General features: G+C 41.9%; 1 protein-coding gene across 4 annotated transcripts; it reads left to right on the forward strand.

Annotated features, from left to right (window-relative positions):
• The first annotated feature begins 2,737 nt into the window (after window positions 1–2,737).
• On the forward strand, window positions 2,738–24,096 carry me3 (malic enzyme 3, NADP(+)-dependent, mitochondrial). 4 transcript variants are annotated; one of them, XM_047370548.1, is made up of 16 exons: window positions 2,754–2,887; window positions 3,121–3,198; window positions 3,288–3,517; window positions 15,772–15,905; window positions 17,150–17,299; window positions 17,573–17,648; window positions 18,408–18,569; window positions 18,699–18,802; window positions 18,871–18,980; window positions 19,493–19,590; window positions 19,698–19,811; window positions 19,894–19,999; window positions 20,487–20,629; window positions 21,534–21,707; window positions 21,933–22,031; window positions 23,254–24,096. In XM_047370548.1, the coding sequence occupies exons 3-16, from the start codon at window positions 3,293–3,295 to the stop codon at window positions 23,413–23,415; spliced, it is 1,857 nt and encodes a 618-aa protein (XP_047226504.1). In that variant the 5' UTR covers window positions 2,754–2,887; window positions 3,121–3,198; window positions 3,288–3,292; the 3' UTR covers window positions 23,416–24,096. The 4 variants fall into 4 exon arrangements, with proteins under 4 accessions (XP_047226502.1, XP_047226505.1, XP_047226503.1 ...); XM_047370546.1 differs by lacking the exon at window positions 3,121–3,198 and having other exon boundaries at window positions 2,738–2,887; XM_047370549.1 differs by lacking the exon at window positions 3,121–3,198 and having other exon boundaries at window positions 2,738–2,887; window positions 3,292–3,517.
• Window positions 24,097–24,409: the final 313 nt, after the last annotated feature.

Below are 24,409 nucleotides of genomic sequence, written 5' to 3' on the forward strand. Positions count from 1 at the left end.
GGAGACAGACCTATTTCTTTTACTCACTGACCAACAAGTCCGGTAAAAGTTCATCTTCCACTTATTGTTAGGTATGGTAGGGGATCTGTGATGCTGTGGGAATGTTTGTATTCCATAGAACCTTAATAGAATGCATGGCACTATGGTCTTTCAAATGCTAGGACATCTTAAATTAAAAATCTACCAGACCCTACCAGAAAATTAAACATTAGCAGTCATTGGATCTTCAAATCAGCACAAAAGGATTATCAGGCACAAAATCATACTTCCTTCATGCTATTTCAATTCCTCAGCCCTACATCCTACAGAACAAATGTGGCATGAACTGAAAAAAACACAGCATAAGATAGGGTCCAAGGCTCAAAGATCCCTCTCTCTGTATGCTCCAACTTTAATTATATAGATGATGAACTGTTGTCCGTTTGATAAAAGACTGTTTTAAAAGTAATTTCAGCAGCAGATATGCAGATATTTCTTACGACATAACATTAATTGGTAACAGGATTTTTTTTCTCACTTAATAAATGCCAATAAAGGTGGGATTTTCTAATTTTTTTAATGTGAGATAATTCTTTAGAGAGTTACCCCTAGGAGATATTGAGAAGAGGGGAGACAGACTTATGGTTAACAACAAATGGATCGACGAGTGAAACATGCATTTGCAGGAAACTGTAAGAACCAACATGGCCTAAGAATCCACCAAGTCAGAAAAAAAATGTTTCGTGTGGGAAAAGGAGGTACACAAACAGGTCCTAAACCCAGTGAGAGGCAGGAGGAGCCTGGCCAGGTGTCACCCAAAGAGTCAAGCCGCTCCACATATCAATGCCTCTCAATTCCAGCAGAGTTGTTTGACAGCAGTGGATTAAGTGGCTCTGAGGCAGCGATCCAAATTCAACACGAAGTCTACCTACATCATGAACTGCAGGGGAGCTAATAAAAACCAACTGCGTCACAAGCTTCGGACCCTCAAGAAGCAGTATACAACTTTTCCTGGTGAGGAGAAGCAAGCATTTGCAGAAATGTGAAACATGCTGCGAAAGCAGCTGATGACACTAACCAAGAGGCCCCCCCCATTTACAGCTTTTTTGGATGACCTTAATATCACGACGACAGGTGTTCTAGATTGGAGGTGGATTGTGAAAGGACTCAAAAGCCTCATCCTCTGGGCAAGGATGAGTTTTAAGCCCTTCAAGTCAAGATCTATGGTAATGAAGAAGAGGAAAGCGATCAACAAGTACTGGTTTGCAATCTGTGGAAATATCAATCCCTCCATCACAGAGTCACAGTCAAGAGCTTGGAGAAACTCTTCAATGCAAGCTTGAAAGAATTTGTCACCATCCAGAAGTTCAACAATGAGCTTGGGGCTTGGTTTACCAAGGCTGATAAATCTGGCCTGCCAGGTTGATTTAAAGCCTGGATCTACCAGCATTCCTAACGTCTTGTGGTCTCTGCTGGTCTATGAAGTCCCACAGTCGAGTCCCTAGAAAGGAAGATCAGTGGCTTCCTACGGAAGAGACTGGTCCTTCCACGATTCCGTGTCATTACCCTCCCTGAATAGTTTAAGGTGGCACGCAGGAGAGACGTCCAGGCATGGTCATAACCTCTAAGGCCAAAAAACCGTGGGTTACTGCTGGGACACAAGTCAAGTCCTGATCAACCCCGGCTGGGTCTACTGGGTGAGAATGTATAATGTTGAGAGACCAACAATAACACCCATTGACCCCAGGTTACGCCCCTGATGCATCCATGAAATGTTTCTTACGAACTGCAAGATTTGTTTCACAGTGCTGTCCTCATTTACTGAGGACTGAATATTTAGCTTCTTGGTTATATATGAATAAATATTTTATTTCCCTTTGAGATGAATATTTAATTTCCCATTGGGATGAATAAAGTATTTTTGAACTGAATTGAATACAGTATAGTGTAGAGCAGTGTTTCTTAGCCCTGGTCCTCAGGGCCCACTTTTCTGCATATTTTAGGTTTTTCCCGGCTCCCACACCTGACTGAAATAAATGGGTGATTAACATGCCGAGGAGATAATGTAACCATTTGAATCAGGTGTGGTGGAGCAGAGACATTTGAAACATGAACAGCAATGGGCCCTGAGGACCAGGGTTAAAAAAAACACTGCTGTAGAGTTTTGACTGGTGAAGATTGCTTGGCTTAATTTGTGGTTTTCAATATTATAGGTTCTGCTTAGCCAGCATAAAATTTGCAAAATTTGTGAATTCTTAGTGCATTGACAGCTGGATTTTTTAAATAAAACATTTATTTTTTCACTCCCAACACATAACATGCAGAGTTGTTTTTTTTTTCTATACTTTCTATGCTCTTTTCAAATGCATCACAATCAGAGGCAATAAAAGTTCCGACAGGGGGGTCCACTATTCAAATCTAAACAATGCAGACAATTTTGTGCAAAATTCTAATTGATTTCCGGTGGTAGTTTCAGTTTTACTCATAAACTGCTATCAAATTAACTTCTGTTTAGTTACTATCAGTTGAGCATACTTCAGGTTACAAGGTTTAGAGAACAAGAACATGAAACGCACCTGAAGGCAGTCGTTATATCGCGATATTTGATAAGAGAATACCAGTAAAAGTTGGAGATGCTGAAGGAGCCACCGTTCCCTGAGCAACCGTGAGGAGGGCGGGGCCTCTGACATCGCTGTGCGGATCTGTCATTGGCTGCTGCGCAGCTCGGAGAGGCGGGCTAATCTGGACACGGATGTCGAACTGCCCAATGCCAGGAGGTCCTGGATCAGCTGTCGAGCCTCCTTCCTACGGTTGAACAACACTCAGTACGAGCTGTGGCGGTAGGGCCAAAGGAGTTCTTCCTATCAACAGTTAGGACAGGTGCTTGTCAGATTCCCACAGTTTTCAGGTGAGGCCAACTGACTTCTAGCTCGGCGCTTGCAGGTTTTAGCAGGTCCATCTAAATAGAAAATAGTGCTCGTTATAAGAGCTGCATATGCTAACAGCGGCTAGCAGAGCTGTTAGAGAGCGTTTAACCATTCGGCTTGTAGTTTAATCTGTGTTATTGTTAGATATTTTCCAAAGCACCACTTGAACTGTGTAAAGGACTGCGAAGCCTGATAATTTTTTTTTTTTTTTTAGAAATGATTCAGCTTGAAGCTTACAGTTTAATGGTTGAAGCTGGCTGTTTACAGAGAAACTGAGCTGGTATCATTCGTGGTATGTTTGGCATCCCGGTGTTGTGTGTCCTTCCGTAGTGTAATGTGACTTCTTCCACTGTTGGCGTTTTCCAACCTGGGTGTCCGCAGGCAGCATGAACTCCCTCTCAGGAAGAGCCGCTTTGTCCTTGTGCAGACGCGCTGCAGCGGGCAGGATGAGGGTGCTGGTCGCCTCTCCGGGTCGCCCCACTGGGGGAGTGCAGGCCGACAGGGCCGCTCTCCAAGCTGTGCGGGTTTGCCACTCTGGGACGAACCAGAAGGGCAGCGTGTACACTAAGAAGCGGGGCTACGACATCACCAGGAACCCCCACCTGAACAAGGTTAGTTTATTATTCTGAGGGGTCATGAAAAAGTATTCATATCCAGTAAACCTTTTCACATTGTCAGAATATAACTACATCTCATTTCAAAGCATATTTCTAGGACTTTATGTATTAGACCAAGACACAATGGTACATAATTGTGAAGTGGGAGAAAAAGTATAGATATTTATTTAGTTTTTTTTTTTTTCACCCAGATAAATCTGAAAATTGTTTCATGCTTTTGTGTTCAGCCCATTTTAATATAAAAAAGCATCACAAAGGCCAAGAAGTATACAAGACAGTTCAGGAAAAATATAGACTATAAAACATTTCCCAAGATTAACAAGTAGGGCATTCATCACAAAAGCAGCCAAGTGGTCCTTGGGAACTCTGGAGGAGCTGCAGAGATCCATGGAGATTAGAGGTCTGGCCTTTATTGCTGGTGGCAAGAAGAAGGCATCAGTGAAAGAAAACAATAATTAAGGGACATAGCAGCTGTGTGGCAGAAGATGCTGTGGTCAGATGAGGTAAAAAAACAAAACAAAGAATAACTTTGGGTCCACATACGAAAGCCTTTGTGTGGTCGAAAGTACACAATGCACCTCATTCGGAACACACCACCCCTTCCAATGGTGAAGCATGGTGGGGGATGCGTTATCTTATGGGGAGAAAAGTAGATGGAATTAAATACAGGTCAGTCATGGAAGAAAACCTTAGATTGAGGTGCATTTAGATCACAGCATATTCATAATGGCCTAGTCAAAGTCCAGACATAAACCACTTGTCGATTTCCTTCCATTTTACAATTATGTGCTACTTAGAGTTCGCCCATCACATGAAGTTCCATGAAATACGTGGAGTTTCTGGTTGTAACGTGTATAATGCGAAAAGTTCAAGGTGTATGAAGACACTGTACCTCTAGTAATGTATACGTCCTTTAAGGGCTTTCTTGGATATAGCTACTGAAGGGTTTTTCCCAAGTAAGAGTGAGGCTGATAGGCCTGTAAACTCTGCTTTACTGCATATCACTCTTACATGTGTTCTTCAACTTAATCATTATTAATGAATCCATTTATTGGTGTCTTTAGCTATCAATTAAATTTGTAGTTTTTGAACGGTAACACATACATATCACTCATACTCGTACTTCCGCTTTATCTGGGACCGGGTTGCGGGGACAGCAGACTCTGCAAAGATGCCCAGACGTCCCTCTCCCCAGACACCTCCTCCGGGGAGAGCCCAAGGCATTCCCTGGCCAGCCGAGACACATAGTCCTTCCTGTGTGTCCTGGGCGGTCCCCTGGGCCTCCTCCCGGTGGGACGTGCCTGTAACACCTCCCAAGGAAGGCGTTCAGGAGGCTTCCGGTATAGATGCCCGAGCCATCTCAACTGGCTCCTCTCGATGTGGAGGAGCAGCGGTTCTACTCTGAGCCCCTCCCGGATGGCCGAGCTCCTCACCCTATCTCTAAGGGAGTGCCCGGCCACCCTACAGAGGAACCTCATTTCAGCCGCTTGTATCCGGGATCTCGTTCTTTCGGTCATGACCCAAATACATGGCCATAGGTGAGGGCAGGAACGTAGACCAACCGGTAAATTGAGAGCTTCGCTTTTCAGCTCAGCTCTCTCTTCACCACAACGGACCGGCACAGCGTCCCCATTACTGTGGCAGCCGCACCGATCCGTCTGTCGATCTCCCGCTCCATTCTTCCCTCACTCGTGAACAAGACCCAGAGATACTTGAACTCCTCCACTTGAGGCAGGAACTCCCCTCCAACCTGAAGAGGACAGGCCACCCTTTTCCGGTCGAGAACCATGGCCTTGGACTTGGAGGAGCTGATCTTCATTCCAGTTGCTTCACACTCTGCTGCGAACCACCACAGCGCATGCGGTAGGTCTTAGCTAGAGGGGGCCAACAGGACCACGTCATCTGCAAAAAGAAGAGACGAAATCCACTAGTCCCCAAACCAGAACCCCTCCGGCCCTTGGCTGCGTCTAGAAATCCTGTCCATAAAAGTTATGAACAGGACCGGTGACAAAGGGCAGCCCTGCTGGAGTCCAACATGCACTGGGAACAGGTCCGACTTAGTGCCGGCAATGCGGACCAAACTCCTGCTCCGCTTGTACAGAGACTGGATGGCCAAAAATAAAGGGCCCCCAATTCCATACTCCTGGAGCACCCCCCACGAGGGACACAGTCGAATGCTTTCTCCAGGTCCACAAAACACATGTGGACCGGTTGGGCAAACTCCCATGAACCCTCGAGCACCCTGTAGAGGGTATAGAGCTGGTCCAGTGTTCCACAGCCGGGACGAAAACCACACTGTTCCTCCTGAAGACGAGGTTCGACTATCGGCCGGACTCTCCTCTCCAATACCCTGGCATAGGCCTTACGAGGGAGGCTGAGGAGTGTGATCCCCCTGTAGTTGGAACCCACCCTCCGGTCACCCTTCTTATGAAGGGGGACCACCACCCCAGTCTGCCAGTCCAGAGGCACTGTCCCCGACCGCCACACAATGTTGAAGAGACGTGTCAACCATGACAGCCTTACAACCTCCAGAGACTTGAGGTACTCAGGGTGGAGGTGGATCTCATCCACCCCCGAAGCCTTGCCACCGCGGAGCTTTTTAACCACCTCGGTGACTTCAGCCTGGGTGATGAAAGAGTCCGACCCCGAGTCCCCAGCCTCTGTTTCCACCAGGGAATGCGTGATGGCAGGATTGAGGAGATCCTCGAAGTACTCCTTCCACTGGCCGATAATGTCCCCAGTGGGTCAGCAGCCTCCCACACCCACTGTAAACAGGGTTGCGTACACTAAAAACGTAAAAAGTTGGAAAATGTTATATGATTGGTTGTTAGTTTACAATTTAGCTCTTTATTACTACTTTTATGATTATGCTTTTTTGCTAAAGTGAAGCGGTGACTTAGAAGCTTCTCAGCTCTTTGTATTGGAAATGAACATCAATTGTAAATGTAATTAAGAGTCCTTCCTGTTTGTAGCAGTTATATAGTCATAGGTGATGCCAGATCAGGGTTTCCAGTGGAGAGAATGGTATCAAATGTGTTTTTGAAGCTGTAGTTGTGAGGATGATGTAGATGGATGCTTGACAAACTTAAGTTTCACCATATTAAGTTAAATGTGTGTACAGCCAACATAATGTCCTGCATAGAACATGCTGTGATGGTGGAATATAAAAACACAGAGTAAAAGGCCAGAACCTTTGGATTCTGATGCGAGTAATGTTAGAGATTTTAAAACTGTTAAATACTGTCAATTATTACAGGGTCTGAATAAAACAAGAATCCCATTTCCCTTCTGTCCCATTTGGGTGAAACCGGTAAAACCGCATTTTTACTGGATCCCCCCAAAACGCGATGCCGTTAGTCACTGCACTGGAAGGCACCAGGACAGCCTTTACTGCTGAGGATCACGATGAGTTTATTGCTTAGATTGTGGATGTTCAGAGGTCAGTCTCGGTTCTCTCTATTCTCCATGCCGACTCAGCAGTCACATCCGAACTCACAGGTTCAATTAAGTGCAAACATTCAGGAAATGGAGTTCTACTTTAACAAAAAAAAATTCTGTGAGATTTTCTGTCTCATTCCTGTGCGAGTCCAAAAACAACACTCCCAACAGTTGCACTGAAGTCTTGTTTTATTTTGTGAATATGAAGTGGGAAAATTTTTCTTTCACAGTCTGAAGTCAGCTTCACTCCACTGGCCTACTTTCTGCAAACACATCAGTTTCTAAGATATTGGATCCTTTGTTTCACAGCAGAGGCTGTAAAACTATATTGGTTTGTAAATTCACATCAGTAGTAATGAGGTGTGGCTCAAGGTTCATTTAACAATTAACACATTACAGTATTCAGGTATTCATACCACTTGGACTTTTTCATATTTTCTTACGTTACAACCACAAACTTTAATGTATTTTCTTGTTATAAATAAAAACAAATTGGTGCATAATTATGACCTTGAGGGAAAACGTTTGGTTTAATAAAAATACAAATAATCAGAAAAATGCTGTATTTTTGTATTCAGCCCCTCTTAGACCCTGTACACATGTAGCCAGGTCTTTATAAAAACAAATATCTCCCTCACGTTGTTTTAAAAAATAATATTGTACACACAGGATTCATTTCAGAAAAGTTTTCATCCACACGAAGCTGCACAAATACGTCACAGAGCGTTGTTTTAAACATGCCAAACACAGGGGGCAGTGTACCACAAAGTTAAAAGCTAAGTCAGCCAATCAGAATACTTCAAAACAACCAAGACCTTCTGTTAGGAATGAAACATGGACCCAGGTGGTTGGTTTGTGTGGAAAGATAGAGGTTCAATTACTGTAAAATACCGTATTAGATGATAGCATTCAGTTTTCCCATGGCCAAGTCAGCAGCAATGGTCGCGCATGTGATGTCAGCAGACCATGATGCGGGGGACCCTAAAACTTGTTTTCCTATTTACATATGCAAACACAAATATGGGGTTTTCTCAAATCTCCACTTTTGTTGACGTTTTTTATAAATTATCCATTTTAGTGATGTAAACTGAGTTTTTGTGTGGGTGAAAGGCTAAAACTCATAAAAATTTATTTGTTTTCCCCAGATATCCAGTCATGTGTGGAGCTATGGAGAGCCCTTTCATTCAAAATTAAATAAAAAAAATAAATACTGCTATTGATAAATTATTAATAAATATTCCATGAAATAAATATCCCCATGAAATAAAACAGAATAATTGTTAAGATATTTTCATCTTGTTTTATTTAATTCATTTCAAGATTTATTTAATTTACTTAAAGATTTATTTATTTATTTTGTGACACTTTAATTTTGAAAAGCCTGCCACGGTGGTTGCCGCTGCTTTTGTGGAAGCTGTTTGTGCAATAAGTCTTCGTCATCCTTTCAGCACGTCATTCATACACAGTGCTATTTATTTCCCATCTCAAGTAAAGACAGCCACCTTATGTTATGGGTCTAACACTGTTTATTAAATAAAAATCAATAAAGACATCATCATTTGAAAGTAACAGGCTGAAACAATAATCACATCCCGTTTGCCAATAATCAGCATTTGTTTCCACAAAAACAGCGGTAACCACCGTGGGGGCAGGTTAAAGGTTTTTACGGCCGGTCTGGAGCCAGGGGATTCCTTGCGGAAAATCCCTGGCCCCCTCCGGCATGCTGTCCTCAGCCGGCCGCTGCCAGGAATTGAGCTCAGCCCTGGTGTCCCAACGCCAGTGTTACCAGGTGAGAAATGTAGGATTATCGTACTAGAGACATAAAATTATCGTATTTTGAGGGAAATGATTGTACACTCGTCATAACCAAAATAATATATCTGTTGATGTGTTGAATGGCGTCAGAACGGAATGGATTTATCAACAGCTGCAGCCCCACAGTGCCGGGCTCTGCTTCTTCTTCTTTTCTTTTCCTCAATCATGGGCGCAGGGGACTATTCAGCCAATCATGGCCGTTGTTCTGAGGCCAACGCATCACGTCACTCGTAGGTCACATTTAGAAAAGCACGATTGGCTGGAATTTCCAGCAACTGTTCCCAAATCCGGACACAGATGCCTTCAAGGTTCACAAAAAAACTCCGACAGACTTTGGTGATTAGCTGATGACGACTGATTACAACCACACATTCACGGAATGGTCAAATTATCGTACATTTGGCCTTTTTTAGGAATATTGCTCGTACATCGTACAGAGAGCAAAATTATCGTACGAATACGATAATTATCGTAGACCTGGCAATACTGCCCAGCAGATAAAACTCCGCCCCCTCATTTGAATATAAGAGCATGAAATAAAAAGAGCTTAAAATGAAAAACTGGGTTAAAAAGTAAAAGTCACTGAAATACGTAAAGTAGCTTTACAAAATAAAAGTGTCACAAAATAAAACTGCATTATGAAATAAATACATCTTTAAGTAAATTAAATAAATCTTGAAATAAATGTCAGTCAGTCAGTCATTTTCTTTTAACATAATTATTTTGTTTTATTTCATGGGGATATTTATTTCATGGAATATTTATTAATAATTTATCAATAGCAGTATTTATTTATTTAATTTTGAATGAAACAGCTCTCCATATGGACCAGGCCTTAGTCTGGCACCTTTTAAATAAAATCCAGTGCAATCGATTGCCTTCAGAATTATTTAGTAAATAGATTCTACTTAGCACCTGCTAATTAGTAAATAATCAACATCATGAAAGACATAGGATCTCGCCTGACAGGTCAGGGATAAAGTTCAGGATAAGTTCCCTTTTTTGCGGCACTAGTGGCCTTTTCTGTGTGGTATTTTTTCCAAAGTCAGCAGTCAGGAAGTGGGGTGGAGAGAGGGGGAAGACATGCAGCATACGTCTCCAGGGTCGGGACTAGAACTCGGGACAGCTGTGTTGAGGACTAAGGCCTCCGTAAGGTCGCGCGCTCTACCACTACGCCATGCGCTGTCCGCCCAGAAGAAGTTTAAAGAACATGTCACAGAGCACAGTTCAAGCCATCGTTCAGTGATAAAAAGAGTACAGAACACTAGCAAACCTACCAAGACATGACCGTTCGCCTAAACTGACAGTAGGGTTGCTTGAGAAATCAGAAAATCTTGCTATTGCGATTATATAGATAAATACTACGATGACACCATATTTGTGATATATTGTGTAGCCCTAACTGACAGGCATGAGAAGAGCATTAATCAGAGAAGCATCAAAAATGCCCATGGTAAATAAGGAGGAGCTGCAGAGATCCAAAGGTTTGGTTAGAGGATGTGTTTACAGGACAACTATTCGTTGTGCACAATGCAGATCTGAACTTTACAGAAAAGAGGCAAGAACAAAGCCATAAGAAGTCCTGCTTGAACTTTTGCAAACTGAACTTTTTAGAAGACTAATAGTGCACATTACTCTGAATGCATCCTCCTTACAGTGAAACACAGTGGTGGTAACATCATGCTGTGGGGACGATTTTCTTTAGGGACATGAAAACTGGACAGAGTTGCATGATATATGGCTGGAACCAAATGCAGGGCAATGTAGGAGGCTGCTAAAACCCTAAGACTGTGGTGGACGTTTAAGTGTAAAACAAGCTGCAGTAGAATAGTGTAGATCAAAGCATATTCATGTCGTAAAATGGCCCAGTCAAAGTCTTGACCTAAATCCAAATGTAGCAATACTTAAAAATGATCTACAAAGATAATCTATATACTGCTTTGTTTTGGTCTGACATCAATTCTCAATAAAAAAGATTAAAGTTTCTTGTAATGTGAAAACGTTCAACGGGTATGAATACTTTTGTAAGTCATTGAATGTAGGCTCAATCTTAATTACACCTACTATAAGGAAAGCCACCCTAACAAATGTACTTTGCAGCCTACATAATAATAATGGCCTTCTGTTAAAAGCTGGTAATGTGTGACCTTTAACCTCATTGAGACCACTGTAAATACACTTGGTGATATCTGTAAGGGTTTTTCATCGACGTGAGCAGTTTATTTTGAGGATTTTCTTGAGAAGTTTCCACCCCTAGACAACTTTCTCTCTTCCGCTGCAGTCCTAGAACCAGTCTGTCATTGTCTTCTTCCAGTGACCCGTGCTCTGAGACCTTCAGCTGTGCACCTGCAGTGAATCATGTTTAGTTTGAAACATTGTAGCTTGTCTGGAGCTGGAAAAGGTGACAAAAAAAAGTTTGCATTCAAATGCACAATAGATTCTGTGTTTTTCCCTTTGTGGGTCAGTGGAGGAAATGGGGAGAGCGTTAAGGCAGAGACGATGAAAGAGAAGAGGAGTTTAAAGGGGAGTGGGTGCAGGGACTCACTTCATTGGACAGAATAAATAGATTAAAGCTCACACCCCCCTTCAGATGTTCAAGAAGCCTTCCAATGCAGGGCCAGTGAAAACTATAGAAATGGTAACTACAGCCAGATGGTTGAGGGCTACAATTCAGCTTTTCCAAATTAAAGCTTAACGCTATCAAGTTTTTCTGAGTAAGGTACCTAACCAGCTCGCACATTGGTCCTCCATATCAGACACTTTATCTACCTGAGCAATGCAAATGGTAATAAACATGGAAAAGACTTTGTTGGAGGTTGCAATGCACTGGTCTGTTGTGATTAGCAATGACATATATGTATCATTGTTATTCTAGACTTTTTTTAAGCTAGGGGATGTAAGGTGAACACCACCGGCACTTCCTCTCCTCACCATCCTCAACAACACTGTGTCTACTGTTGATTACGTCCTCTTCCTAGGGAGCCAACCGATCTCGGGACCTGAGATGGTCCTCAGGCATAGACACTGGAAAACGGCCCAACAGAGAGTGTATTTCCTGCAGCAACACAACAGAAATCTTCCACAGGAGCTGTTGGTCATCTTTTGCACTGCCGTTACTCAGTCTGTCCTGTGTTCATCCATCACTGTGTGGTTTTGCACATCTACAAAACAGGGCAGGTCCAAACTGCAACAAACAATCAGGTCTGCATAGAGGATCATCAGGGCTGACCTTAAATGCATACGGGACCTGTACAGGTCTAGGGTCAGAGAAAGGGCAGCTGACATCTCTGCAGACCCCACACATCCTGGACACAAACTGTTTAGACTTTTACCTTTAGGTCTGTGCTACTGAGCACTTATTGCAAGATCCAGCCAACAGTTTCTTCTCCCAGGTTATTTCTCTGATAAACACATTGAACATCTCACAGCCAGAGTAGTCAGCTAATATATATATATATATATATATATATATATATATAATCAAAGGTGGCTACTTTGAAGAACCTAGAATATAAGACATACAGGTCCTTCTCAAAATATTAGCATATTGTGATAAAGTTCATTATTTTCCATAATGTCATGATCAAAATTTAACATTCATATATTTTAGATTAATTGCACACTAACTGAAATATTTCAGGTCTTTTATTGTCTTAATACGGATGATTTTGGCATACAGCTCATGAAAACCCAAAATTCCTATCTCACAAAATTAGCATATCATTAAAAGGGTCTCTAAACGAGCTATGAACCTAATCATCTGAATCAACGAGTTAACTCTAAACACCTGCAAAAGATTCCTGAGGCCTTTAAAACTCCCAGCCTGGTTCATCACTCAAAACCCCAATCATGGGTAAGACTGCCGACCTGACTGCTGTCCAGAAGGCCACTATTGACACCCTCAAGCAAGAGGGTAAGACACAGAAAGAAATTTCTGAACGAATAGGCTGTTCCCAGAGTGCTGTATCAAGGCACCTCAGTGGGAAGTCTGTGGGAAGGAAAAAGTGTGGCAGAAAACGCTGCACAACGAGAAGAGGTGACCGGACCCTGAGGAAGATTGTGGAGAAGGGCCGATTCCAGACCTTGGGGGACCTGCGGAAGCAGTGGACTGAGTCTGGAGTAGAAACATCCAGAGCCACCGTGCACAGGCGTGTGCAGGAAATGGGCTACAGGTGCCGCATTCCCCAGGTCAAGCCACTTTTGAACCAGAAACAGCGGCAGAAGCGCCTGACCTGGGCTACAGAGAAGCAGCACTGGACTGTTGCTCAGTGGTCCAAAGTACTTTTTTCGGATGAAAGCAAATTCTGCATGTCATTCGGAAATCAAGGTGCCAGAGTCTGGAGGAAGACTGGGGAGAAGGAAATGCCAGAAGTCCAGTGTCAAGTACCCACAGTCAGTGATGTTCTGGGGTGCTGTGTCAGCTGGTGGTGTTGGTCCACTGTGTTTTATCAAGGGCAGGGTCAATGCAGCTAGCTATCAGGAGATTTTGGAGCACTTCATGCTTCCATCTGCTGAACAACTTTATGGAGATGAAGATTTCATTTTTCAGCACGACCTGGCACCTACTCTCAGTGCCAAAACCACTGGTAAATGGTTTACTGACCATGGTAGCACTGTGCTCAATTGGCCTGCCAACTCTCCTGACCTGAACCCCATAGAGAATCTGTGGGATATTGTGAAGAGAACGTTGAGAGACTCAAGACCCAACACTCTGGATGAGCTAAAGGCCGCTATCGAAGCATCCTGGGCCTCCATAAGACCTCAGCAGTGCCACAGGCTGATTGCCTCCATGCCACGCCGCATTGAAGCAGTCATTTCTGCCAAAGGATTCCCAACCAAGTATTGAGTGCATAACTGTACATCATTATTTGAAGGTTGACGTTTTTTGTATTAAAAACACTTTTCTTTTATTGGTCGGATGAAATATGCTAATTTTGTGAGATAGGAATTTTGGGTTTTCATGAGCTGTATGCCAAAATCATCTGTATTAAGACAATAAAAGACCTGAAATATTTCAGTTAGTGTGCAATGAATCTAAAATATATGAATGTTAAATTTTAATCATGACATTATGGAAAATAATGAACTTTATTACAATATGCTAATATTTTGAGAAGGACCTGTATTTTCAGGCGTTTCAAACTTTTTTGTTCAGTATATAATTTCACATGTGTTAATTCATAGTGTTGATGCTTCAGTGTGAAGCTACAATATTCATAGTCAGGAAAATAAAAAAAACTCTTTCATTGTGAACATAGTCTTCCATTTATCCTTTTATTTTATTTCCACTAAAGTTTATATATTGATACATAATGTCTATATGTTGTGTGCGGCTGAAACTGAAGTTCCTTGTTTGTGCACACAATTTTGCTAATAAAGCTGATCATTAATTGTAAATGATAGAGAATATGATTTAAAATAATAACATTTATAAGTATATTATATTGTATAAAAGAAGGTTGTTCTAGATTTGAATCCTGGCCAGGGAGTCTGCATGTTATTCCCATGCCCCACCAGGTATTCGGGTTACACCCACGCACCAAAAATATGTACAGGGGTTGGACAATGAAACTGAAACAGCTGTCATTTTAGTGTGGGAGGTTTCATGGCTAAATTGGACCAGCCTGGTAGCCAGTCTTCATTGATTGCACATTGCACCAGTAAGAGCAGAGTGTGAAGGTTTAATTAGCAGGGTAGGAGCACAGTTTTGCTCAAAATATTGAAATGCACACAACATTATGGGTAACATACCAGAGTTCAAAAGAGGACAAATTGTTGGTGCACGTCTTGCTGGCGCATCTGTGACCAAGACAGCAAGTCTTTGTGATGTATCAAGAGCCACGGTATCCAGGGTAATGTCAGCATACCACCAAGAAGGACGAACCACATCCAACAGGATTAACTGTGGACGCAAGAGGAAGCTGTCTGAAAGGGATGTTCGGGTGCTAACCCGGATTGTGTCCAAAAAACATAAAACCACGGCTGCCCAAATCACGGCAGAATTAAATGTGCACCTCAACTGTCCTGTTTCCACCAGAACTGTCCGTCGGGAGCTCCACAGGGTCAATATACACGGCCGGGCTGCTATAGCCAAACCTTTGGTCACTCATGCCAATGCCAAATGTCGGTTTCAATGGTGCAAGGAGCGCAAATCTTGGGCGGTGGACAATGTGAAACATGTATTGTTCTCTGATGAGTCCACCTTTACTGTTTTCCCCACATCCGGGAGAGTTACGGTGTGGAGAAGCCCCAAAGAAGCGTACCACCCAGACTGTTGCATGCCCAGAGTGAAGCATGGGGGTGGATCAGTGATGGTTTGGACTGCCATATCATGGCATTCCCTTGGCCCAATACTTATATCATTCCCAAGACGAATTGACGCTGTATTGGTCGCAAAAGGAGGCCCTACACTATACTAATAAATTATTGTGGTCTAAAACCAGGTGTTTGAGTTTCATTGTCCAACCCCTGTAGGTTAACTGGTCTCTCTAACCTGCCTTCAGGAGTGAGTGTGTGTGCATGGTTCTTTGTCCTGTGTGTCTGTGTTGCCCTGTGATGAACTGGTGACCTGTCCTGGGTGTACTCTGCCTTGTGCCCAATGACCCTTGGCGATAGACTCCCCACCTGTCTTTTCACCAACTTAAATATTCGTTTATCAAAACTTTCTTGGCAACTTAAATACAGAAGCAACATAAGATCACCCAATATCCGCTTTCAAATCCTTTTTCATTGCCTCATGTTGTTTACTCCTTTAAGTTTCCACAGTTTGTTTTTCATGGAGTTGAAATGCCATAATTAGAAGCAACCACTAAAGTAAGACCATTGCTTTTAAGCAAATACCATGAGCCATAGCTACGCTCTTAGGTTGATGATGGGGACATGAATCACGTTGATCTAGATTTGCTACCGCTTTATTTTTTTTAGAGTGTTTTCCCTGGTGCATATTCCTTCCAGGGATTACAGTGTATTATAATAATTGAACTTCCACCCTTTAGGGAATGGCGTTCACCCTGGAGGAGCGGTTACAGCTGGGCATCCACGGCCTGATCCCCCCCTGCTTCCTCTCCCAGGATGTTCAAGTGCTGCGTGTCATGAAGAGCTACGAAACCCGCACCAACCCCCTGGACAAGTGAGTGTCAGACATTCTCAATAAACCATGACAAAGCCCTGTTCAAGATTATCACACTACAGATACAGATGTTTAATCAGTTCAGGCTGCCCTGCTTGTTGCTTAAAATACTCTTTAGCATGTTCCAGCTGTTGACCCTTTTTTTAATCAATGGATTTAGTGTTTTTTTAGTCTGGGATTAAAGGCTCAGACCATAGTACTGTTCATAGGTTGATAATTTGCTTTGAACATTATAAAATATTGTTTTTACAGTGCCTTGAAAAGTATTTATAACCACAAACCATTAGCTATTGTAGAGAGGTTCTATATGCATGTATGTGTATCTTTCTAACAATTTTGCAGATCTAGAGGCTGAAATTGCGGCCCTTTTTTTTATTTTTTATGAAATTGCTCAAGCGCGCATCAGTTGTCGGTTTGCCAAAAAGATGACCGGGTCTCAAACTCTCGTCCTCAAAAACTAATGTCCTGCATCGTTTAAATTCATGTCTATCTCCTCAGTATGGAAAATCAAGCTGCAAAGAGTTAGGTTTTGATTTAGGTGTGTTTAAGCAGAATCACATTTAGAAGTTGCTACTGGTCATCAGGTACTGGAGTTCCATACCGCCGATCTAAATCATTGCATTTTAGGTCTAGCTGTATGTTTATATACATTTTCCTGCTGAAAGGTGCACCTTTCCCCCGGTCCCAAGTAGTTTGCAGTCTGTAAGAAATTTGTGTCCACGATTTCTCAGTATTTACTTCCATAGTTTTTTGTAACCAACTCTGACCAGTTTCCCTGTCCCTACAGAAAAAAACATTCCCTCAGTATGATGCTGCTACCACCATGCTTCACCATAGGGAAGGTGTATTCAGAGCAATGTGGAGTGTTGGTTTTATACGACACATTGTGTTTTTATGTAGGCCAGAAAGCTAAGTTTTGGTCTCATCAGACCAGAGCACCCTTCTACAAATATTCACCCTTCTACAAATATTCACAGAGCCCTTATGCAAACCTGGTATCAGAATAGAAGGGACTGAATGCAAATGCATGGCTCACTGTTAATTTTTTTATTTGTAAAAAAGATAACAAATTGACAACCATTTATTGTTTTCTTCCAATTCACTAAATTACTTTATAACGGCAAACTAGGTTTGGGATTAGAAAGTGACAGAATGTGGAACATTTCACGAGACCTGAATATTTAGAAAGAAAGGCACTTTACTACAGCAAATTGTGTCAGTAGATGCGTATTTCTCTTTCTCAGGTACATCCTCCTGATGACTCTGCAGGACAGGAACGAGAAGCTGTTCTACCGGGTGCTGACCTCTGACACTGAGCAGTTCATGCCCATCGTGTACACTCCCACAGTAGGCCTGGCCTGCCAGCAGTACGGACTCGCCTTCAGGAGGCCAAGGTGAGATTCCCACTGTTCCTGCTAGAGCTGCACAATATTTGGAAAAAAGGAAGCTGTGATGTTATTGATATTGATGATGGCATCAGTTGTGACTAAACCATGTTTTTCTCTCAGTTCCCTTTCTTTTCCATTATTTCAATGTCCAGTTCACTTTACCATCTTGGTCTCTAAGATCTAGATAAAACATAGAGGCAAATAACAGTGGAAGTCCACCCAGCTGGCCAAATATTTTGTTGACAGAGTTTGAATTCATGACACCTGTAATATTTGCAGAGGACTGTTCATAACCATCCATGACCGGGGACACATAGCCACCATGCTCAACTCCTGGCCAGAAGATGAGATCAAGGTACGCACCATGCACTGAAACACACTTCTGCTAACCCCTGACCTGTTAACACACATTAGAAACGTTCCTGTGCAGCCTGACGACGTATAGAATTGTGTGGAATTAGCTTTTATCATTTTCCAAGTATGGATAAAGAAATCTGAGTGTGCGACATGTTTGATCTTCTAGACTAATTTCTTTCTTTATGTTTTCTAAAGGACAAAAGTCTAATATGGCTTGATAAAGGCTGTGGTTTTCACACCGATTTGTTAAATGAACATGCTTCATCTGTGATTAGCTAATTCACAGCTTGATTTTAAGATTTTACCCATCTGTATTCTGGTGTTTGACTTGCTGATTGAATGCACACCTGTATCCAAAAATCAAAAAGAGACTATTTCACTATCTGTTTGGTGTCTAGACAGCTCTGAAAAGGCTAAAGCACTAGCACTAAAATTACTCTTTTTAGGAATTTTCATAATCAAAATAAAGGTACCAAAGTTCACAAACTGGGGTTTAAAGAATCTGCATTTCGTCTGGGATGCTCCGTTCTTAATCTGACAAGTCCAACAGTTACAGATTTTTAAATGGACTCAATGTGAGTCCAGATGCACCAAAAACTGATAAATTGCCCTGCACCACACTCGAATACACACTTGACGCGAATACACTTTGTACTCAAATGCCCAGAATGCTGCACAGAACAAAAAATCCACAATTTAAGTCTGGAGGTGTGTGGAATTTTTTGAAAAATGTGAAGTAATGTTTGTGTCTGTCCAGGCCATAGTGGTGACAGATGGAGAGCGTATCCTTGGGCTGGGAGACCTGGGCAGCTATGGGATGGGAATTCCCGTTGGGAAGTTGGCCCTCTACACGGCGTGCGGTGGTGTACCTCCTCAGCAGTGTCTCCCCGTGCTGCTGGACGTTGGCACCGACAACCAGGTGAGAGGCATCTTGGTGCTGCAAGAAGGCTGGAATCAGCTTTTCTTGGTGCAGAACCTCATCTGCCTGATTTATAGGCGCAAATAACTCTAAAACCAGTTCCGAAATATCCGTTGTGCTGTCCTCCAGTTGCTACTAGATGATCCTCTGTACATCGGCCTGAAGCACAAGAGAATCAGAGGAAAGGAATATGACGAGCTCATCGATGAGTTCATGCAGGCCGTGACAGACAAGTAAGTCAGTAAGTTACTGCTGTAAACGGTGATCCTGATGCCTGACTGATGGTGCACTTCCTCTGCAGGTACGGGATGAGCTGCCTGATCCAGTTTGAGGATTTTGCCAACAGCAACGCCTTCCGTATCCTCAACAAGTACAGGAATCGATACTGCACCTTCAACGATGACATCCAAGGTATCTCGTTAGTCTGAAGGCAAGGAGAGCATTGATCAGAGAAGCAGCCAGGAGTAACTTTGGAAGATATCAACCCAAAACATAAAGGATGAATAGATGCTGACAGATGTTCATCCAACTGACTGAGCTGGGCAAAAATGTTAGTCTAGATGTGCAAAATGCATATCCCAAAAGACTTACAGCTGTAATTATAGGAAAAGTTAGTTAGGAGTGCTGAATGAAAATGCACGCTAAGCTTTTCAGATTTTTATTTCCAAATCAAAATTGAAAACCACTGATCATGTTTTGTTTCCTTTCATTTCACTATTATGCACCACTTTGTGTTGGTCTGTCACATAAAATTAATCACAAAACCTGGCATGTTAGTAGGCGTATGTACACGTTTGCCATCCCCTCTTTAGTCTAACTGGTTCTGCTTGTCACTTGTGATCTGAAGTGAGTCGCAAGCAGACATTGCTTCATTGTAAGGATCACATCGTGCTCCCAGAGTATTACGTTTGCTTTCCCTGCAGGCACGGCCTCTGTAGCTGTGGCTGGAATCTTTGCTGCCCAGAAGATCACCAAGGACAAACTGTTAAACCACACCTTTGTTTTCCAGGGAGCAGGCGAGGTGAGCAGAGCTAAACGAGGCCTCGGCGTCGATGAACAATTTGAAACCAGCATTAAAAGGAAACGGTTGTTGTTACAGTTTGAAAATTGTTATTGTTATCTCACCAGGCTGCTATGGGTATTGCCCACCTACTTATGATGGCCATGGCCAAAGAGGGAGTATCTAGAGAAGATGCTGCCAAAAAGATTTGGATGGTTGATTCAAAAGGTCTCATTGTGAAGGTAATCGGGTCTAATCACATGTTCTTGTATGTAAATCACCATGAGGTTTGAAAACAAAGAAAGAAAGTTGCTGTTCCTACAGGGGAGAGGCAATCTGAACCACGAGAAAGCTGAGTTTGCTCACGAACATCCACACTTGAAGACTCTGGAGGAGGTGGTGCAAGTCATCAAACCCACCGCCATTATTGGTGAGATAACTGGAAGTTCTGGTGAAATTAAGAACAAACTTCACAAGCAAACTGTTCCAGCTAGTGTGTAACCCACAGTTTTCTTTTGTTCCTGACCAGTTATGGAAACTGAGTGAAAATCTGTAAAAGGTGACTGTGTTCGTCTGTAGCATTTCATCTCGCCATAGTGACAAAATGCTTACTCCTTTCTCCTTAATCTGATCCATCAGAAACTTTGTACTTAATGGTTGGAGATTCACAAACTGCATGTAAAATGAACTGTCCAATATTTCTAACATCTCAGAAATATTTCAAGGTTTATCAGCTTCAAATCTAAAGTAAACATAAATATAGCTGACAAAATGATCAAATATAATTTGTTAGCTCTAATTTAACAAATGTTGTCAAACCAGATGCAGAATCCTACAAATGCTGCAGTTTTTTAATTTTGTTTTTATCATTTGTGACTGTTGTTGTCAGAAAACTGACTCTGGAGTTTGTCCTGAAGGTGTTGCTGCAATTGGAGGAGCATTTACCGAGAAGATCATTAAAGACATGGCATCTTTCAACAAGAGGCCGATCATCTTTGCTCTGAGCAATCCTACCAGCAAGGCTGAGTGCACAGCCGAGCAGTGCTACACACTCACAGAGGTAATATATTTTAGTATACAGTATAGTATAGGTAGTGCAGGGCCATACTGAAGTATTCTTAGTCATTTGAAGATTTTTTTTCCCATTAATTCATGTTACAAGCAGTTTAAGTTTTAACTGATTTTATTTTATAGACCACCAGGAATTAGAGCAAATGTGTACTTCTTAATTTTGGTCACCTTCTTGTACGTTTACGGTGCCCCATTCATGTCTTGTGGCAAACTGCAGTTTTTTCATCAATTTCATCATCATCAATCTAGTTGCCCCTCTTCCCTAGAGGGCAGGTTTATGGAGTGCACGACTAATAGTTGTCCTATCAACACAATTCTCGCTCCTAAGCTGTAGGTCTCTGCAGCTCCTCCAGAGTTATTCTTATCCTCATCTGATTAATGCTTTCCCTGTCTGGCCTGTCAGTTTAGGTGCACAGCCATGTCTCACTAGGTTTGCAGTTTTGTCATATTTACTTTTTCTTATGATGGATTGGACAGAGGTCTGTAAGATGTCCATGGCTTTGAATATTGTTTTATGACCCAACCCTGCTTTGAACGTCTCCGTATCTTTATCTCTGACCTGTCTGTTGTGTTTCCTGGTCTTCATGATGCTGTTTGTTCACTAATGTTCTCTAACACACCACTAAGCCTTCACAGTATGCACAGCTGGACTCAGCTGGACTCACACTGGTGTAATTACACACTTTATTTACATATGTGCTTGTCTGTAACATAAAATCCATATCAAACATGTTGAGGTCTGGGGTTGTAACGTGACAGGAGGAGGGGAAAAGTTCATGCGGTGCAAATAGTTTTGCACCGCAAGTGTTTGTAGTATTTATAGCGTTTTCACAAATATGGTCGGTTTGGGAGGTACAGCCAATAGTTGTTATCTGAATCCTGTCTTTGTTCAGGGCAGAGGCATCTTTGCCAGCGGGAGTCCGTTTGACAAAGTGACCCTGGCAGACGGACGCACCTTCTTCCCCGGTCAGGGAAACAACGCCTATGTGTTCCCAGGGGTTGCTTTGGGTGTTATAGCCTGCGGAGTGCGCCACATATCAGAGGACATCTTCCTCACCACTGCAGAGGTTGGTTCCTTGCTTAAAAAAATACTTGTTAACTGGAAATTTAGAAGCTTCTGCTGAGTCCCTTCATGGTATTAGTTCATATCTGCTTTGTCAAACTCAGCATCTCTTTGTTTGCCATTTCAGCTCTATCCCACTGATTGAACCATCAAGTAAAAACCTTATGTCTGCAGAGTATCTCTCCACTTTAGGATCATTATATCTGCTATGACTGTTTATCTTTGTCAGGCGATAGCTGACATGGTAACGGAAGAGCACCTGGCCGAAGGAAGACTTTACCCACCTCTAAACACCATAAGAGAAGTGTCCTTCAAGATTGCAGTAAAGGTGAGGGATTTTATTCAGCATTCACTATTATTTAATTTGACCCGAAATTTTGTCTCTCAAAATATTGCATAAGGCAAAATACAATATGTGCACTTAGTACTTACTCAGGGCTTGTTTTACATGAATTACTGCATCAGTGAAGCGTGGCATGGAGTTGATCAGCTTGTGACTGCTGAGGTGTTTAGGAAGTCCAGGTTGTTTCTCCCCTGCAATATCAGTGTCAGCAAAATCCCATTCGCAAAGGACTGCTCAGGGCTTCAGATATTGCTTTTGAATTTGCAGCTTTTTATTCTACATTATTGCCTTCCACTCAACTTTCCATTTACATGCTTAGATACAGAATTCCGAACAGCCAGCTTCTTTAGCAACAGCATTTTGTGGCGTGCCCTCCTGGTGTAGTGTCAGTGTCATTGACTGTGTGATGGACAACTGTCAAGTCAGCCATCTTCACCAATTTGTATAGACCAAGGGTGTCCACCTCCAGCCTTCATGGGCCATTGTCCTGCATCTTTTAGAAGTGTCTCTGCTCCAACACTGCTGGTTAAAGTGGCTTATTTAGCTACTCACCATGTTATCAAGTTCTGCAGTAAAGGCTTGCTATTGACCCATTGATTTGATTTTTGGTGTAAAGCAGGGAAACATGCAGAAAACTGGCCTTTGACTTTGAAAACCACAACTGTAGGCCATAACATAACATTTCTTTATGAAAAAGTTGTTTTTAACTGGTTATATATAATATTCTAATCTTATGACAAACTGAATTTGGGATTTTTTTTAACTGTATCTAATAAATAATCAAAATAAACAGAAATATAGATGTAACTAGAAGATGAACACCAATTTTGCATGATAATCATCTAATGAGATAGAAACCAAAGATTTTTTCCCAATAAGCATTGTTTTTAAAATATCATGTATCCTGTGAATTTGACTTAATTGTAGAAGCGGTATTCAAGGTAATTTACCAAAAATGTTAAAGAATTATATAGTTTGTTAATGTTACTTCCTAAAAATGTATAAAAGCCATTATAAAAACAATAACAAGATGTGATCAAAAAAAGAGAGGTGGCTTCATGATCAAATGGAAGGAAAGGTCTGCAGTGGTTTCCAGAACCAACAGAGGGAACTGGAGATCAGACAGGAGATGGCAGAAGGAACCGCCACCTGATATCATACCAAATGACTGATCACCACAACATGCTGCATTTTGTTCCTGTTTCAGGTTGTCAACTATGCATACCAACACAACATGGCTTCGGTGTACCCTGAGCCCAAGGATAAGGAGGCGTTTGTGCTGTCACAGGTCTACAGTCCTGACTACGACTCCTTCACCCTGGATACTTACAGCTGGCCTCAGGAGGCCATGAACGTCCAGGACGTATAATCCTTCTCATTAGAGTATGTTGCTGTGGTGTCACCTACAATTTCACTCCTGTTTTAGTTTTATTATTTTTGTTTTTCATGCTTTGTCAGCATTAGTCACCTACATACCAAACAGAGTATCAAACATATCATCTGAGAAATGATTTATTTCTGTTTTAGTACTATACTTTTTATTTGATCAGTTCCTAAAAGAAACGTCCTGACACAAGAACACAGAGGAATAATTGATGCTCATACCCGTCAGAATCTCTTTGCCTGATTCAGTGTCGCTGCTCTATAAACACCGTTTGACCATTATATAAAAAAACGTAATCTCCCCCATCCCTTCTTCCTATATTACACTCTGCTCCACAGGTTTCCATGCTGTTTTTTTTAACCAGTTTGTTCTTTTGCTTGGCTCTGCAATGCTGCCAGAATTAATTTTTAACGAAGGACACTTTATTTGTTTTGATGTGATCAGAGAAGAAATCATTTAAACTAATTGTCCCCCTCAGGATGTCTTGTACAGCTCTGTTGTTTGCCTTCAGTCCTGTACAAATATGTTTTGTTCTTTTATTTGCCAAAGCTGCTTAAGCTTTAAATGTTTTACTCTGAGAAAACATGCTGCGATTACTTTAGTACTTAATGCTTAAACGTTTGGAGAGAGAAACATGTAAAGTTTTAAATAAAAGTGTCAACAAAATGTGGTGATTTTCATGTCTGTTTGAGATATGATGGTACAGTAAAGCGTTTGTCAGTGTAGAGTCTGTTCTTTCAGTACCAGAAGCTGCTGAAAGCAAGGGACCAGATGATGGCTCCTATTACAGAAAATCAAATTCATTTCCAGATGGTTAAACCTCAGATCTTTTGTGTGACAAAATATTCAAAACATATTTTTTTGATGGATAAATTGCAGAGTAAAATATTTCAAGCCATTATTTCTTATGCGTTTAATACCCCAAATCATCACTTACTGTGGAAACTTCACACCGGATTTCAAGCAAAGTGGAGACTGT

Source organism: Girardinichthys multiradiatus, chromosome 7 (assembly GCF_021462225.1).
Source record: "Girardinichthys multiradiatus isolate DD_20200921_A chromosome 7, DD_fGirMul_XY1, whole genome shotgun sequence".
Taxonomy (NCBI): domain Eukaryota; kingdom Metazoa; phylum Chordata; class Actinopteri; order Cyprinodontiformes; family Goodeidae; genus Girardinichthys; species Girardinichthys multiradiatus.

What these genes read in the sequence shown, in the direction of transcription:
- me3 (XM_047370546.1), top strand. Translation starts at nt 3,293, where the DNA reads ATGAACTCCCTCTCAGGAAGAGCCGCTTTGTCCTTGTGCAGACGCGCT. An exon ending in GGCCAGAAGATGAGATCAAG is followed by an intron (nt 17,649 to 18,407) that starts GTACGCACCATG and finishes GTGTCTGTCCAG; the next exon opens with GCCATAGTGGTGACAGATGG. An exon ending in CTTCAACGATGACATCCAAG is followed by an intron (nt 18,981 to 19,492) that starts GTATCTCGTTAG and finishes CTTTCCCTGCAG; the next exon opens with GCACGGCCTCTGTAGCTGTG.